This window comes from Tamandua tetradactyla, chromosome 17 (assembly GCF_023851605.1).
Source record: "Tamandua tetradactyla isolate mTamTet1 chromosome 17, mTamTet1.pri, whole genome shotgun sequence".
In the NCBI taxonomy this organism is placed as follows: Eukaryota; Metazoa; Chordata; class Mammalia; order Pilosa; family Myrmecophagidae; genus Tamandua; species Tamandua tetradactyla.
Window position 1 is genome coordinate 61,258,519 of NC_135343.1, and position 16,657 is coordinate 61,275,175.

The following is a 16,657-nucleotide window of genomic DNA, read 5'->3' on the forward strand; positions in this document are numbered from 1 at the left end:
TGCATTAATCGCATGTAAAGTCTAACAAATATTTATAAAATAAATTACCTTCAATATCAAGATATTGTCCGTATTCCAAAAACCTCCCTCTTCTCCCTTCCCTTGCCCTTGTGTGTGTGTTTTTTGTTTGTTTTTTTCTTTTTTAATTATTGTGGTTATAAAAAACACAATTTCCCATTTTCACCATTTTTAAGTGTATACTTAAGCGGTGATAATTACATTCACAATGTTGTGCTACCATCAGCACCATACATCACTAAGACCTTTTCATGATCTTCTCCATTCCCTGCTAATCTTTCCCATTACTTCTGGCCCCTGGTAACCTCTAACTTACTTTCTGTCTCTATGAATTTACTTATTGTGGTTCTTTCTTATAAGTAGAATCATAACAATATTCAGTCCTTTGTATCTGGCGTATTTCATTCAACATAATGATTTCAAGGTTCATGCGTATTTTTGCATGTATCAGCACTTCACTCCTTTTTATGGCCGAATAATCCTCCATTGCATGTATATACCACGATATGCTGATCCATTCATTTGTTGATGGACATTTGGGTTACTTCCACCTTTTGGCATATTTGAATAAAGCCACTGTGAACATTGGTGTGCAAATATCTGTTCAAGTCCCTGCTTTTAATTCTTTTGGGTACATACCTAGAAGGATTGCTGGGTCATATTGTGATTCTGTTTAATTTTCTGAAGAACCACCAAGCTATTTTCCGCAGTGGCTGCACCATTTTATATTCCCATCAAGAATGCACGAGGGTTCCTATTTCTCTGCATTCGTGCCAACATTTCTGGTTTTTTTTTTTTCCAAATAATAGCCATCCTGTAGGTATGAGTGGCATCTCGTGGTTTTGATTTGCATTTTCCTGATGACTTCATGCGTTTATTGTCCCTTCATATATCTTCTTTGAAGAAATATCTATTTAAGCCCTTTGCCCATTTTTTAATTGGGTTGTCTTTTTGTTGTTAATGTACTTATTTTCAAGAGTTTGTCATTGTACTTAATTGATTTGTAGGGATAATTTGAGGCCTAGGATGATGGTGCCTTCCTATAAAGAGGATTTTCATTGCTTTTCCCACATGCTTGGTAGCACTTCCAATCTGGGGCCATCAGAGTCCAGGTTCAAAGCTTGAAACTCCCTGGACTATCTGAGCATTTGGAATCCAGACTTCTAGTTCTGAGGGTGCAGCCCTTGCGGGTTCCCAGTGGACTGTATGAGTGAGGTGGGGGTATCCTGTTAGAATCCTATCCTTATGCTATCCTCTGCACCATTTGACAGCTTCAAAATGAAAAGTTCAAAGTTGCTGGAATTGGAAAATAGACCCAAAGCCAGGCCTGCCATGTTGTACAACTCGAGGGGGCCCTCATGGAAGTCTGTGTCAGTAAGTTCCTTAGGGGTGCACAACCTCACTTAATGGAGACAAAGGACTCTGCAACATGGTACCCTCATGTCAGAGCTGCTCCAGGAGCGTTTGCCACAGGCCTGTTTTTTCCTGCACTTTGGTCTGGTGGTTCTTCACTGTCTTGCCAGCTCTTCAGCGCTTTAAAGAAGATTTGTAAATGTTGTATTTTATCTTGAGACTTTTCACTTTGAGATTTGGACTGAATAATTTAGTCCACCATTACAGGAAGTGGGACATTCTTTTATTTGATTTTGAATAGTGTTGCCTTGCTGTTGTGAAAATGCAGTGCAATAGTCAAGAGTTTTCCTTTTCTCTCAAACTGAGCTTGCCTACCCTTGGAAGGCTGGCCCATGGTGCTGCTAATCAAATGTTGCCTCTTTTTGGCAACAGTATGGTTTTCCTTAATGTTTTTCAGTTTCTGGAAGAAAATCCTGATCCTTCTGCCTTTGAAATTCAGGAGGAGTTAGAACAATACACAACCAAAATTGTCCAGAATAACCTCCTGGGGTTCCAGGGGGCACAGGTAAGTTATTGCTGTCTCTCTTTTCCCACACCACTCTTTTTAGCATAATTGTCACAGTTTCCTCTGCACTCTCATTTGCATTTGTCCTTTGGCCTTCCACGGGAGACCTGGGCTTGAATCCTAGCCATCTCTTAGGAAGCTGTGCCTTGTAAGTTACATGCCCACCTTGAGCCTCTGTCTCCTCCTCTCTGGTTTCTGCTTGCAGGAGGGAGAGGCTTAGGGAAAAATACGTGGCTGAGATCCAGCGTTCAGCAAGGTTCTGGAGTATGATGTTCTTGTCTTTTCCTTCTTTCTCTCTCCAACACTATAAATTGCTGCCACCCCACCCCCATAGCCCCTGTGTAAGTATTGATTTGCTTAATGAATGAATGAGGTAGATGAACAGCTTGCAGTACCAGTCTTGAAATCTGATTCACTTCATGCCCAGCTTTCACACAGAGATTCTGATTGAATTTGTCTGGGGTAGGCCATGGTGGATATTAAAAATTGTTCTCATTTGCATCTGAGCTCCAAACCACTTCTGTGGCCCAACTGTAGTTGCACCTTCCTCACAACCCCGAGGTTTGTCTGAAGGAGGCAGCAGGGAGGGTACACCAGCTTCATTCAGAGGTTTGTTTTAAATAAAAGTAACTAGCTTATATTGGGTGCTTACTTACTGTATTCCCAAACCCTCATTACCTCCACAGTCTCTTTGTCTTAGTGACATCTTTCTGATATGGTTACTATTGGTTATTATGAGGAAACTTAAGGTTCTAAGCAGTCTCTCAGTAATTGGCAGAACTGGACTATTTTAAGGTTCTGTAGAAGATTTTATTTGAAAAAGAGAGGGGTTAGCTTCTTCTAGGTAAAAAAAAAAGGCGAAAACTATAAAATGAATATGGGTGTTATTCTATTTGAAATGGAACTCAAGGTTCTTTGATTCTTTTGTCACAGGTGAAGAATGTCTGTGAGAGCAGGAGCAAACTCATTGCTCACTTCTGGAAAGCACACATGACTGCTAAGCGATGCCCCCACTGCAAGTGAGTGCTGGGTCCTTGCCTTTCTCTCCCTTGGGAGGGGGGGTGGTCTCTGGCTAGAGTCACTCTCAGCTGTTCTAAATGTCTTGTTTTTCTCTTCTCATTCACAACTGTCCTGTGGAGGACTGGGCGGTCACTTGTCAGAAAGGAGCACAACAGTAAACTGACCGTCACGTATCCAGCTGTAGTGCACAAAAAGGGTAACCAAAAGGACACAGAGACCCTGGGTAAGCAGGCCAAGTTGTGAGAGCTGCTCCATGACCATGTTTCCCACGTGTGGCCATTAAACATGTCCTAATCCCTGGGTGTACCTGGTCCCTCTTCACCACGTGTTTCTCAGCTGTGTGTTAGCAGTGGGTCAGTGGAGGAATGAACAGTATACGGGCTTCTTATGGGTGTCCTGCTAGGTGCCCAGCCGCAGCCTCTGGTCTGGGAGGACTGTCAGGCAGGGGTGTGGTACATGGCAGTGCTCCATGGGCTGACCAAGTGTGGTTTTCCTCAGGTAGTTGTTTTCTTGGAAGACTTTGGGGCAAGAAGTTAAGAAATTTACCTGGAAAATACTAGAAACATTTTATTGTAAAACAAGTGTGGATTTATTTTGGAGTAAAATAGAAAATGTCTGTGAATTTTTTTTTTAATTTATTAATTAAAAAAATAAAATAAAACAACGTACATAATCAGTAATTCACAATATCATCACTTAGTTGCATATTCATCATTTCTTAGAACATTTGCATCGATTTTGTCTGTGAATTTTTAACAAGAGTTCGAAGAACATCAGCCCCTCCTGTAGTCTGCCCCTAGCTGTCCACCCAGGTCCCAGGACAGAGAGCATCCTCCTCTCCTGACCTTTGCCCCGCCCTTCAGACAGATTTGAGAGCACTGACTAGTACACCCATTTAAAAAATTTTTTGTGGTTGGATGTTTATTTAAACTGTTTATTGGAAGTAGTCAAGATGAAGTAAGGTACTGTGTGGGGCACAGTAAGATCAGTTCCTGGTTATGTAATATGTGCTATATAGATGCTGACTCTAGGGTGGAAAAAGCATGCCCTGCGAGTGACACCTGGCTGTACCACTCACTCTTGCTTGGTTTAGAGAGGAGACTCACTTCTTTGAAACTCTGATTCCCAACTTCGTATGGTCAGAATAAAGGAACCTCTTTTTCAGAGTTGAGGAAATAACTTGTATGAAAACCCATAGCATAATGTTACCAGGCCTTTTTCCAGATTTTGAGTATATAATGGTCAACCAGAGAAATAAGTTCTCTTTCTGGAAATGCACAATTTATGGATATAGTCGAAGATGCTGGAAGCTATAGTAAATAACAAGCTGGGTTTTTGTTCCTTTTTTAATAAACCTTTTTTTTTGGAATAATTTTAGATATACGGTAGAGTTGCAAAGAGAATACAGAGTTCCCATATTTGTTCATTTGCTCTCATGTAACATCCTAAATTACCATTGTGTATTTGGCACATCTTGTCCTTGGCTCACTACCATGCACTAAATTGCAACCTATTTGAATTTCATCAGTTTTTCCATGTTCTAGAAGTCAATCCAGAATACCTGTCTGCCTTTACAAAACTGGTTTAATTTTGTCTCATGGTTAACAGTTAAACTAATAAGGCAAAAGAGGATTTTCCTATACTGACCTAATAAAATTAAACAATTTAAAACAATTTTCCCTGAACACCAGTTTGAGAATTGCTGCTCTAGCCCTTAAGATGCCTCAGAAAAACATTCATATTGACAACACAGATGGTCAGAATTTTAGACTATCACTCTTTCTTTTGGGCACACATGCCTAGCCGTTGAGTAGCCTTTCAATGCCTGTGCTAAACCCATTCTTCTGAAGTAATCTTTCACTGTGGCTGTAAGAATGGGTTGGTGTGTTAGTTTGCTAGCTGCTAGAATGCGATATACTAGAACCGTAATGGCTTTTACAAAAGGGAAATTTAATAAGTTGCAAATTGACAGTTCTAAGGCTGTGAAATGTCCAATTAAAGCAAGGTTATAAAAATGTATATAAAGATATCTTGGTTGAAGAAGGCGATGATGTTCGTTGGAAAGGCGCATGGCGCCGTCAGCTAACTTTCTCTCCAGGCTTCTTCAGCGGCTTCCCTGAGGCTTGTTTTGTTGGCTGTCTTGGTTCTGGTGGCTCTTTCCAGTTCTGGCTTATTTAACATCTCATGGCGACAGCTGCTGGGCTCCAAGCAAATCCAAACATCCATGTCTCTGTTCTCCATGTGTCTGCATCTGTGTCAGCTCTGCTGTGAAGTTTCTGTTGGCTCTGAGCCTTCTCTCATTTCTGTGACTGAGCAACTTCATTCCGTCTTCACTGTTAGTCAGCTGTGCCGCTGAGTGGGAGCTACTGGGATAGGCTTTGGTGAGCACTGCCAGGTTCAGTCAGTCTCCCTCAGCCCTTCAGACTTGTTTCAAAGGGGCAAGGTCAGAAACTCCTATCCAGAAGTGCCCACAAAACCCTTCTTCAGGTTAGTGGGTTCTGTTTTCCCCACTGAGCCTACATGGCTTTCTGATGCAGTGCTCAGCCCTGAAGGTGAGAGTTGCTCTTCATTCCTCACCCGGAGCTCCTTCTATGACACTGAAGCCTCAAAAGGCTTTGCTTTTATGAGTACCAAAATTTTAAAGGTGAAGACTTCTTGACTTAGCAGTTCCACTTCTAGGACTTTATCCTAAGGAATCACACAGACCCACAGTATCAATTAAGTATTTAAATTGGAAAGGACTTAATGCCTATTAAACAGAGATTAGTTTAAGAAATTATGGTACATCTATCGTTATCCAAGTTCCAGATTTCTCCAAAAACTTGTGACGATCTATCCTCTACAGATGGTAAAAAACTAATTGAAGAATTGGAGATGGAATGAAACTGGATTATAAAGGTGTAAAAAAAGCTAAAGAGTAGGTTATCTTAGGCTATTTTGAACATCTATATTCAAGTCAGCAAACATTTATTTAGTGTCTGCTGTGTGATATACACTGTGTTAGGTGCTAGAAACACAGACAAGGGCTGATTTCTGAGCTGATTTGGTACATAAAATTGGAAAATCGCACAATGCTTCATTTCAGTGAGATGTCCCAGAGAAGATTTGTGGTTTTGAACCTGGAGGGTTGCACTACTTAATCATCTTTGTTATTGTGTGAGTGGCTGGAACCCCACTTCCTGAATGGTGCCCTAAGTCTGATTTCTGACTTATGTAGGTTATAGCTGGTAGACAGTTTGCAACAGTGACCTTGCTTGAAGTCTGAGAAACCAAAATCTGTCTACTGACATACTGATATCATCTTTGTAAAGAGAAAGAGAAAAGATTTATTTGTCCATAAAAATGTTCATGCTCATTTATCTGTAATTCAACTTCTTTAAACCTTTCCTGGAAAAAGCTATGTACGTAAAGATGTTTATCTTAGTGTCACTTGTAATGGCAAGATATCAGAATCAACCCAAAGAACAGTGTGGTTAAATAAATTAGGAAACATCCTCCCAATGATGCAGCTGCTAAAAATAAGGAAAAAGCCAAAAGCCAAGAATCAATCAGCCAACAGAAGTGCTCACAAGATAATATTTAAAAAAGCAAAGTAGTGGACAAAATAAATCCACACTTAAGTTTGCAATTATGCAAAATGTGCTTGTATTTTTAAAAGAATGTGAAAATATACAAAAGTGTTAATAGTTATGTTAATGCAATCGTGAGGGGTTTTTTTCCTTTTACTCTTATTTAGATTTTATACAATAGTTATGTTGCTTTTGTTATTTTAGAAATTAGATTCAGGGTGAAAAATCCGGAGCTGGGAATATGCTGTTGTAGAGATGGACTTTTGTGGTCAGCTCGCAGGCCTGGCGATGTGGGGATAAAGAATTGATAAATCTCATTACAGAAGGAGTGCCTGATACTGGCTTACTGTGTTTTGATTCCCCTTCCTGGCTCCAGGAATTGAGGAAGCTCAGATGGGAAAACGAGGGTACCTGACACCCACCAGTGCCCAGGACCATCTCATTGCCCTCTGGAGAAATGAAGGTGCTGTGCCAACTTAAAGAAATAGTCTTTCCTCTCCTCCCGGCTTTAATCTCCTGGACTTTCTTACCTGGCTTAATTGTTATTTTTGCTATTTAAGTTGTGGTTAATATAGATCTCTCCCGAAATTGCTCCATAGGCCCAAAGTTGTTGAGAAACCAGTGCAGTGGAGAAAACATCATGTCCAGGGCTCTGAAGGTGCTGTTGGTAGTAGCTGAGTTTGGCATTAAATTACAGCTCCAGGTGTCCCTTGCTTGATTCAGTTTGACATATTTCTAGAAGGTTGAGTGTAACTTTCCCTGTTTTACATACCCATAAGAGGCTTTTTTTTCCCTGTGGTGGTTTTGTGAATAAGCTCTAATTTGTCTTTTTTTATGAGGATTTTTATATATTTCAGTTCCCTAAATAATGTCGAAATCCCCTATTGCTTTTTGAGCGTTTAACAAAGCCAATGCAAAATATTGACGCCCTCACATGGCAAGTCTGTAGTTTAGGAGGGTAGTGAGAAATAAGGGAATTTTTTCTTTGTCTTGGCCCATCTCAGCCCCCAGGATAACCACCATTATCCCTATAGTACCTGTCCTTAGCAACTGCCATCTCACCTGCCTTGCAAGCTCTGAGACACACAGAAAGTTATGATCTTTTAGTTTTTATTTTTATAACAAAAAATGTGATACTACTCTACATATTGTCCTGTATTTTTTTTCCACTCAGTAATATTTTTATCATCCTTCCAGGCCTTTATATATATATTTAAATTGTCATGTTGGTTTATTTATTCTCAACACAGGATTCTTTCTGAATTACCTTTTTTTGGGACTGGAAGTTGTTGGTGTGGAGTCCAGATTCAATCCCAGTATGTTCTTTCTAGACTTCTTGGTGGTGCCACCCTCAAGGTAATGAATGTTTTTTAATTAACTTGTTTCACCTGAAAAAAGTTGTAATGTGATTTAGTAATGATATATAAGAGGAGTTGGGAGGGTCAAGGGCATTGAGAAATAAAGCAGCAGTTCTTCTGGGCTGTAAATGGTGGGAGAACATACCTCTCCCATTAGACCAAATGTTGACATTTGGGCATGGTGGAGTGTGGCTACTTCCAGAAGGGATGGGAGAGAGGACGGAGAACAAGATCATTTTAGCATTTATTAACTACACGTTCACCTGCAGGTATCGCCCTGTCAATCGCCTGGGGGACCAGATGTTTACCAATGGCCAGACAGTGAACTTGCAGGCTGTCATGAAGGACACAGTCCTGATCCGAAAACTTCTGGCATTGATGGCCCAAGAACAGAAGTTGCCATGTGAGGTGGCAGCACCTGTCACAGATGAGGTCAGAGCTGCCTCAGTGCTAGTATAACAAGCAGATGCACTTAGTTCTTATTCTTTGAAGTGTGGAATGCAGCACACTGCTGGGAGATGCCAGTTGGGGTGTCCTGTACAGCAGGTGGCACCCCTTAGTGTGACCTGTGAGGTTGGGGAGAATCTAGTTACTATATTGGGAAATCTAGTTACTATATTGGGAAAAAGCATGGGGCTTAGCATAAAAAGGTCTGGGTTCTGCCCTAACCACCCTACTGGGTGTACCACCACCCTACTGGGTGTACCCCCACCCTACTGGGTGCACCAGGTTGGGTCACTTTAGTTTCTTTGCCTAGTCCCCACTATAAGATGTTGGTGGTTTCTGGCCGAATTTTACAGGGGCTGTTCTGGGCCACCTGCCCTCCTTGGCAGTGGACAACCGCTGGAGAAAGAACAGTCAGCTTCCCTCAAATTCAGAAAATCCCTCCAGGTTATAGCAATAGATAGAGCCTGCATGGCCCACCTCTGCTTTGGGCTTGTTAAGCTCTCCATCACTGGGATTAGGAAGGCAGTGTTGTAGAGTAAGGATTTCTCAGAATAACCATGTCAGGTTTAGGGCCTCTGCTTTCTCCACAGTAAATAGGTGGAGCCAAATTTTCTTTTCCTATTTCAACCGATATTTTCTGAGCCCTTCCGGTACGTTCGACCCCTTGTGGGTCTTTAGTGGGGGTAAAGATAAATCAGGTGCTCAGAAAGCCTGTTGAGATTGCTAAAGCCTTTGGCTCTAAACACTCTGGATGCAAATCAGAATGGCTTTCTATCTTGGGTAGGCAGGGCTCCTAGAATACCAGAAACCAGGGCCAGCACAAGAGGGCGCCTGCTCTCTCTCCAGGACACATACACTCTGGGTTACCCAGCCTTGCTTCTTCGAGCGTTCTTTGATTTTGCTTAAGTTTTCTGATCTGCCAATTTAGAGGTTGCTATTAAAAATTGACTGTCTAAGAGAACTTGCCATCTATAGGTCCTTGTCCAGTTTGGGGGCATCGGAGGGGCTAAGAATTTAATTTTCATTCCCCTTGAAAATGTTCATTTCCCTCATCAAAACAAACAAAAAAAAGCATAGTTTCTACAAAAAGAGCAGCATCCTTTCTGATTCCTAAGGTCCTTGCTACCGTATACCCTCTTCTCTAATGAGTGGAACCAGTTCTTCTCTTGCCCTTACCTCCCACATTCTGCTCACATGGTATCCACTGTGAGCACTGGGCACTCAGTAGCCTTGTGTCACAGGTAATCCTGTAGCCCTGAGCGAGGTGGTGCCATACAAGGAACCACTTAGCCGCATTTCCCTGCGAGGCTCCCTCAGCAGGGGAGCTCTGAACATTGCCTGCAGAAATTTATCTGTGCTCCATTAACGGAAGACCCATAAATTTGTTGTTTATTTTCCCAGGAAAAAGACTCTTCAGTTGTGGTGGACCGATCCTTTTTAAGTTTGCTTTCAGGTCAGTCCCTCACAGACAAACTTTATAACATCTGGATTCGCCTACAGAGCCATGTCAACATTGTATTTGATAGCGAGATGGACAAATTAATCATGGAGAAGTATCCTGGCATCAGACAGGTAAGCGGAGGCTGGATTCCCATTGGTAGCTGAAAGGAGTGCACAGTAAACATATTTGTATTGAAAGGAGAAAATAATAAATATACTGGAACTTTTTTTTTCTGAGACATAATATGGACTTCTTCCCCAATACAGATCCTTGAGAAGAAGGATGGCCTGTTCCGAAAGCACATGATGGGAAAGCGAGTGGACTACGCAGCCCGCTCTGTCATCTGCCCAGACATGTACATTAACACCAATGAGATTGGCGTTCCCATGGTGTGTGGCGGGGCTTACTTCTTGGTGTTGGGTAGAGAGGGCTTAGGAAGAAGTGTCACCACAGATTGCAGTGGCTTGAGTGGTGGCAGAATTTGCCTCTTCCTGGAAAAGCCATTTGGCAGAACTCAAGGCTGCTTGATGGCATGGCTCTCCCTTCTTCCAGACCATGCCCCCAAACCCTCCGCCCACAAAGACGACCCACCTCTTGGGGTCCTAGGGAGCTGACTGGCAGGCATTCTAAATCCCCGCTTGCAGCTCTTCTTCTTGCCTGTCTTTGCTTGGACTTTAAACCTTTTTGGTCCAATTGAATAGTGATGGGGAGGGAAGAGGGAAAAAGCAATTCAGTCCTATACACTCTCTAGGAATATGTATCCCTAATTGTCAGGACGAGGAGCAGAGGGAGAGCCTGCAGAGCACAGCCTTGAGCCGTGTGCTCCTGGAGGCAAGCTCCATCCATCCATTCATGTCTGTGCAGAGAGGCAATCTCCTCTTGCATTTCCCATCATTTGAGGCTATGGCACCCATTAGCAGCCACCCTTTAACCAGCTTTCTTCTTAATGGGCCTTGAGGGCAATAATGTGAAGATGGTTTAATTCCCTCCCTCTGTGGACAGTCTCATTTCCTTGAAACTTGCCCTCTACCGGCTCAGCTTTCAGGAGTGCACTGGTGATGAGCAGAGCTGAGGTGTTCCAATAGCCTCCTATGTGACTGTCACCTTGCCTCTGGGGCATACTTGGGCTTCCTGAGCAAGGGTGTGGCCAGAGGTCAGAGAATGCTCCATTTTACTCCCGCTGCTCTTAGGAACCATATGGTCTTTGCATCAGAAAGCAGGCTATGTGGCAAGGCATGGTGAAGCCCAGTGGAGATGTTCTCGTGTGAACCGTCCTCTCTGATTTCCTTGAGGGAGAGCCCAAGGCCTGTTCAATGATTTCTTTGGGCAGAGGGCAGGGGCAGCCCCTGTTGCCTTCGACCTTACAGTCTTAATGTCCCCAGCTTTGGGAGAGACTTGGTGCTGCCTTCAAGGAAGGCTGGGCTTCTCTTTCTTACATCCGGGTTCATGTGGCAGTGGCTTGTCCCCTGAGGGACTTGGAAATAAACCCTTCACCCACCTCTACCTGCCCCAAATCTCAGGGCCACAGTTGCCTGGGGATGTTTTCCAGAGGGTGACCAAAGGACAGAGCATGTAGATGACCTCTTGCTCCCTCTAGCATATCCTTCTCACAGAGCCAAGCAGTATTATAGGACAGAGGAAGCCCAGTAAGTTTGGGAAAGAAGATAGCCAGCAGTGAGCCAGGTAGGCTAGATTACCCCGTAGAGCTGGTGTTCCAGTGGTGGAGAGACAGTCAATAGAAAGACAAGGGTGTGAGGATGGTCAGATGGTGGTAAGTGCATCTGCAGAGAGTACAGCAGAAAGGGGATGGGAAGCCCTCTTATGAAGTGCCATCTGAGTAGAGACCTGGAAAAAGTTCAACAAATCCTTATGTAGGACTTCTCAGGGTCTGATGTATTTATGTGCATTTTGAGTCACTTCGAGTGTGAATAACATTTAGTAGTTTGGAAGCCCATCCTTAGAGCTTATTGCAGGTCTAGTATTAAACGAGCATGTTGCATTTTCTCATGGAGAGCAATGTGGTGCTTGCAGTCTCAGGCAGCACATTGGTTGCAGTAACTGCTGAAACTGCTGAATTCTGAGATTCCATCATCATATCTGGGCTTGGAGAAGTGCCATGATCAGTTGCTGATGTCTGGGTGCAGGAAGTATGTGGTGATCTTTGGGGCAGATATTTGCCACTGCTTTCAAACTTGTCCCATGCTGTGCTTCCTTTTTGGGGGACTTGGAGTTTACATCAGATGAGAAAATAATGAAATTTTAGAATGGGTTAAAAAAATTGTAATGTATAAACTCAAAGGAGGCCTGATCTCTATTCCCTTGAGAGGGCAGGTCTGGAAAAATGGCTGTGTGGGGGAGTCAGATAGGATGTTGCTTTACTCAGTGATGAATATTTCTTAGCTAAGGCAGAAAGGTTCTCCACATCTGAGGAGAAGTCACTCAGCCTGTTGAGTCAGATTTAGAGTCTGTGTGTCCTTTTTCTGCCCAACCTGGATATTAACATTAACTTCTTGTTTCCAGGTATTTGCCACAAAACTGACCTACCCTCAGCCAGTTACCCCCTGGAATGTTCAGGAACTGAGACAAGCAGTCATCAATGGCCCCAACATGCACCCGGGAGCTTCCATGGTCATTAATGAGGATGGCAGTCGCACTGCACTGAGTGCTGTGGACACCACCCAGCGGGAGGCCGTGGCCAAACAGCTCCTGACTCCAACCACAGGGGCACCTAAGCCCCAGGGGATGAAAATTGTAAGTGGTGGGCAGGGGTGGTTGGGGGGCTGCCCTCTGAAGACTGGTTGTCAGGTGTCACTGACATGGGTGCCATGTGAGCTTTTCCTGCATATCTGAAGTGAAGCTCGTGCTACACTTGGAGGTTCCTTAGAGGCCGTGTGTACTGGCCTTGTCTCCCCAAGGTGGTGCAAACCCTCACATGGGAGTTCCTTGGGGGCTGCCTGGTGCCAGCCTTATGTGCTCAGCTGGAGCCTGGGCTCCTCAGGCATGGGGAACATCGTCAGCACTTGTCTTGGCCATCTCATGTTATACCTCTTGGTGCTGGGCCCCTTGTGCTCAACACAGCCTTTGAATCATAACACAGCTGTGGTCCTGGGCTGGAGAACCTGCCACTCTTGAACAGGTCTGTGTCAACAGTAGCAGCCCTGGAGCCCCCCTTCCTCCCACACATCTGTTGGATTAGAATCTCTTGGAGTGGGGCCTGAAGACCTTATCTATTGCTTCAATTTCAAGTGTTTGCCAGTAGCTAGCTGCTCAGATGTTGTGTTAAGCTTTAACTGGGTTTAACCAGAAAGAGTGCTGATTGATCAGCAGTGTCTGCTGAGGCTGGGGGCCCTTAGTGGAGGACTTTGGCTGTTCATGCATAGAGGGGAGTAGCGAGTGACCCCTAACAAGGTGACTGGCAGAAGCCATGGGAGTGAAATGGATCCCCAAAGTCAGGAGATGACCACTGGTTTTCATAAGCAGTCTGCACCTTGGTCAGACCTCTCCTTGTCATTTGCTCCATCTGTACCTGATAGCTAACTAGGTCTTTTTTAGCAAGGAGTTCAAGTTCTGCACAATTTCCATCAACCTTGAAGAATCTTTGCAAAGGAATAAAGAAGGAAAGAAGGAACTCTTGGCATTGCTGCAGTGATGGTTGGTCCCCATCATTCTTCCGTGAGGGTCATGGTGCCAATAGTCTGTTGCCTTGCTTTTCTGCTCCTCCTCGGAACTTTCCTGAGGCAGAGCAGTAACATGCCAGCCATTCCTGTTTTGTGACAGGGGCACATGCAGACACACATCTCGTCACCTGTTGTGTTCATTTCTAATACATTAGTTAAACTTTGTTTCCAGGCTCACTCTGCTGCCTTTTTTACTTGTCTGGTGTTTTCCTGGGAGCTGTGTGAAAATGCAAGAGAATCCAAGGTGTATTTTTACTTTCAGTTTGGTGAAGACAAGAAAGAAATGATCTTTATGTTAGCTCAGTGTAAGCATATGAAACCGTCTGCGTATTATGACAATAGGAAATCATGAAATAAAGCTCATGAAAGGTGAAGGCAGTGTGGGGTCAGGTAGTGCTATGTGACTGCAACCTGTCAGGGCTTTGCCAAACCCACATGTGTGTGTCCCTGGAATTTGTGGCATGGTGGAGGAACCCGCTCATAAATGCCCACTGCTGGGTGTCACAGCAGGCACAGTGGACAACAGGGGAGGAAAGCAGTGATGCGTATGGTACCCAGGAAGTAAGTTTGAGGGGACCGTGAAGGGCAGGTCTCTGAAAGGCAGCCAGGAACTAGCTGCTGAGCCCCGAAGGCTGCTGAGAGAACTAGGGAAAGATGCAGGGGACATTTCAAAGGGAGAGCTGGTGGGACTTGGTGACAGGTTGGGCATTGGGGCTCATATAAAGGAGATGAAAGCAAATCTGCAAGTTGAGGCCCTCCTGAGCCTGAAGCGATGAAGCGGAATCTAAGAGACCTTCTGTAAAGAGAAGAAAAGCAGGGCTTAGATTAGGGGATATAGAGTTATTAAATGGAGTTGTCAGAGGGTTACTTCTATGAACACAAAGTGCAGTTGAGAGAGAATGGTTTCTGGAAAGACTGAGATGTGGGAACAGGAGGGGAGGCCCAAGGAAGCCTCACTTGACTATCTGCTCTCTCCTGCATGGAATTGGGGTGTTTCCAGGTCAGGACAAGCCCCTGCTATCTTAGTGTCTCTTGGTGTCGCTTATTAGATGTTTGTGCAGTTAACATCTAAGTTCAAGTCATTCTTGAATGAGGAAACAATGGGAAGATCCCTCAGACTGGCTAAACGAAAAAGTTTTCTATGACCCATAAGCAGGTTTTGGAATATTTGTGCTGAGGAAGCAGAAGTAGTCACTAAGGGAATTTGAAATAAAAAGCAGAAGGATACATGGGAGGAAGGGGTCTGACATTATGGAAATGAGAAGGTGAAATAAATGCCAAAGGGAGCTTCCTTCCTGTGAGGTCAGAGGTGAGGAGAAGAAGGCAAGTCAGCCTCGCCCCATTGTGCTGGTATGGTCATGCAAAGGGCATTAACTGAACCTCTGCCTACTCCTCCAGCCTCACCTCTCACCTTCAGGCCCTGCTGGAACACTTGGCCCTCCACAGGCTCCCTGGATAATGCCTACTATTCCCTCTGTCTCATCCCTCTAGGTCAGAGCCTGCTTACTTTTTTGGTCAAGGACCAGTAAATATTTTTGGCTTTGTAGGTAGGCCTCATGGTCTCTGTGGCATGTACTCTGCTGTGTGGTGCCATGTGTTGCAAAAGCTGTTATTGCCAATTTGTCAATGAATGGGCATGGCTACATTCAAGAAAAACTTTATTTACAAACAGGTGGCCAGGCCCTGTTGTTGGCCAACCTGTGCTCTAGGAAGCTACTCCCCAAACCTGGGTCAGGTGTCCCCACCCCACATGCCCCCTACTCTACCCATTTTAGCTCCCACAGGCTTGTGTGAGCCCTGCCCTATGCCCTTAAATCCCACAAGGACAGGATGGTTGTGCCCTCTCACCACCCCCTCCTAGCACCCAGCAGTAAGAGGTGCTTGAGAAGCCCCTGTGGAATGGCTAGACCCAAGTGTAGGGCCTGGGAGAGCACACCCAAGTACAAGATTGACCTGATGACCTGGACCTAGGAGCTGCAGGAAACCAGAGGGATTCTTAAATTGGAACCTGGCGACTAAGAATAATTATTTTTACTTTCTTTTTTTTTTTTTTTTTTTTTTTTTTTTTTAAAATGGACAGGCACCGGGAATCGAACCCGGGTTGGCATGGCAGGCAAGCATTCTTGCCTGCTGAGCCACCGTGACCCACCCTATTTTTACTTTCTTAACACCTCGATAATGTTATGTATAATGCTCATTTATGAACATAGTAGAGTGTGTGTATCCTTATCATTTATTTGTCACCTTGAAAGGCTGGGTTATATGTTGCTTATCAATCAGGGCAGGGCTAAAGGGTGGGGTGAGGTGATAGGGCAAAAGAGATAAGGGAAAACATGGCTGAAAGGTCTGTGGTTAGATGAAATGTGAAGTCTCTGTCCCTTCCCCTGGGTCTGATAATAGGAGAAAGTGTCCGGGACAGCTGAGTCTCTTTTCCTTTCCTAGCAGTTTGCCAGAGGCAGGCCTTTGGCCCTGGGCCTGCTTCTGAAAGCCCTGACCTGGGCACTGGGACACACTTGTTTTCACTGTGGTGTTTATTTAGAGACAAGAAAAAGGAAGGGCCTTGGGTTTGGGTTGGCACGGAGAGCCTCCCATGCTCCTGGGCTTCTGTTTGGATTGGCCAGTGCCAGCCAAACTGGCCTGTGTACCTCCCCAGCTGGGGGAGTTTGCTTACGTTGGAGGATGTTTCAAATTTATGAGACTCAGCGCCTCAGCCCCGCTTGGGATTTGGAGTCTGGGTCACAGGTCTGGGCAGTTTCTCCCTTGAGAAGCTAAAGAAATAAAACCCTTAATGTCCCTGCAGGCTGTGTGGTGTACTTAGACAGCAGCCATGGCCTGGGCACATGCTCATGGGAATCCTCAAAAGTTCAGGTCTCCTTGGAAATGGGGGATTTAGGGACAAGGAAGGAAAGGTTTGAATTCCTTGGAGAACAAAAAGACTGAACCCACGCTAGGTGCTTTTAGGACTGCCTTTGTGCTTTGAGGAAGAAAACACAGGACAGTTTAGGTTGAAGACAGAGACCCTTTGTTCCCTGCTGTGCATTTTTTCTTGTTTTCCTTAAAAATAGTAAGACCTTTTTAAAAAGTTGCCTAAAAGTAATGTATGCTTATTGTAGCATGGATAGTACTAAGATAAGGTAGTGATTGGTGCTTTGCTCTCTCTCTTCATGTTCTATGTTTCTCAGAGACCATATCAAAAGCCCAGTGAGGAT

The 16,657-nt window shown here is 44.3% G+C and overlaps 1 protein-coding gene across 4 annotated transcripts in view; it reads left to right on the plus strand.

The window, feature by feature from the left end:
- POLR1A (RNA polymerase I subunit A) overlaps positions 1 to 16,657 on the plus strand; it is a 101,456-nt gene that overhangs the window by 23,993 nt on the left and 60,806 nt on the right. For all 4 annotated transcript variants that reach the window (XM_077134860.1, XM_077134861.1, XM_077134858.1 and 1 more), the window contains 9 exons: positions 1,829 to 1,936; positions 2,870 to 2,955; positions 3,076 to 3,179; positions 6,902 to 6,988; positions 7,776 to 7,881; positions 8,153 to 8,315; positions 9,732 to 9,902; positions 10,038 to 10,160; positions 12,292 to 12,522. In XM_077134860.1, the coding sequence (XP_076990975.1) occupies positions 1,829 to 1,936; positions 2,870 to 2,955; positions 3,076 to 3,179; positions 6,902 to 6,988; positions 7,776 to 7,881; positions 8,153 to 8,315; positions 9,732 to 9,902; positions 10,038 to 10,160; positions 12,292 to 12,522 (1,179 nt within the window). The remainder of the gene's footprint in view (positions 1 to 1,828; positions 1,937 to 2,869; positions 2,956 to 3,075; positions 3,180 to 6,901; positions 6,989 to 7,775; positions 7,882 to 8,152; positions 8,316 to 9,731; positions 9,903 to 10,037; positions 10,161 to 12,291; positions 12,523 to 16,657) is intronic.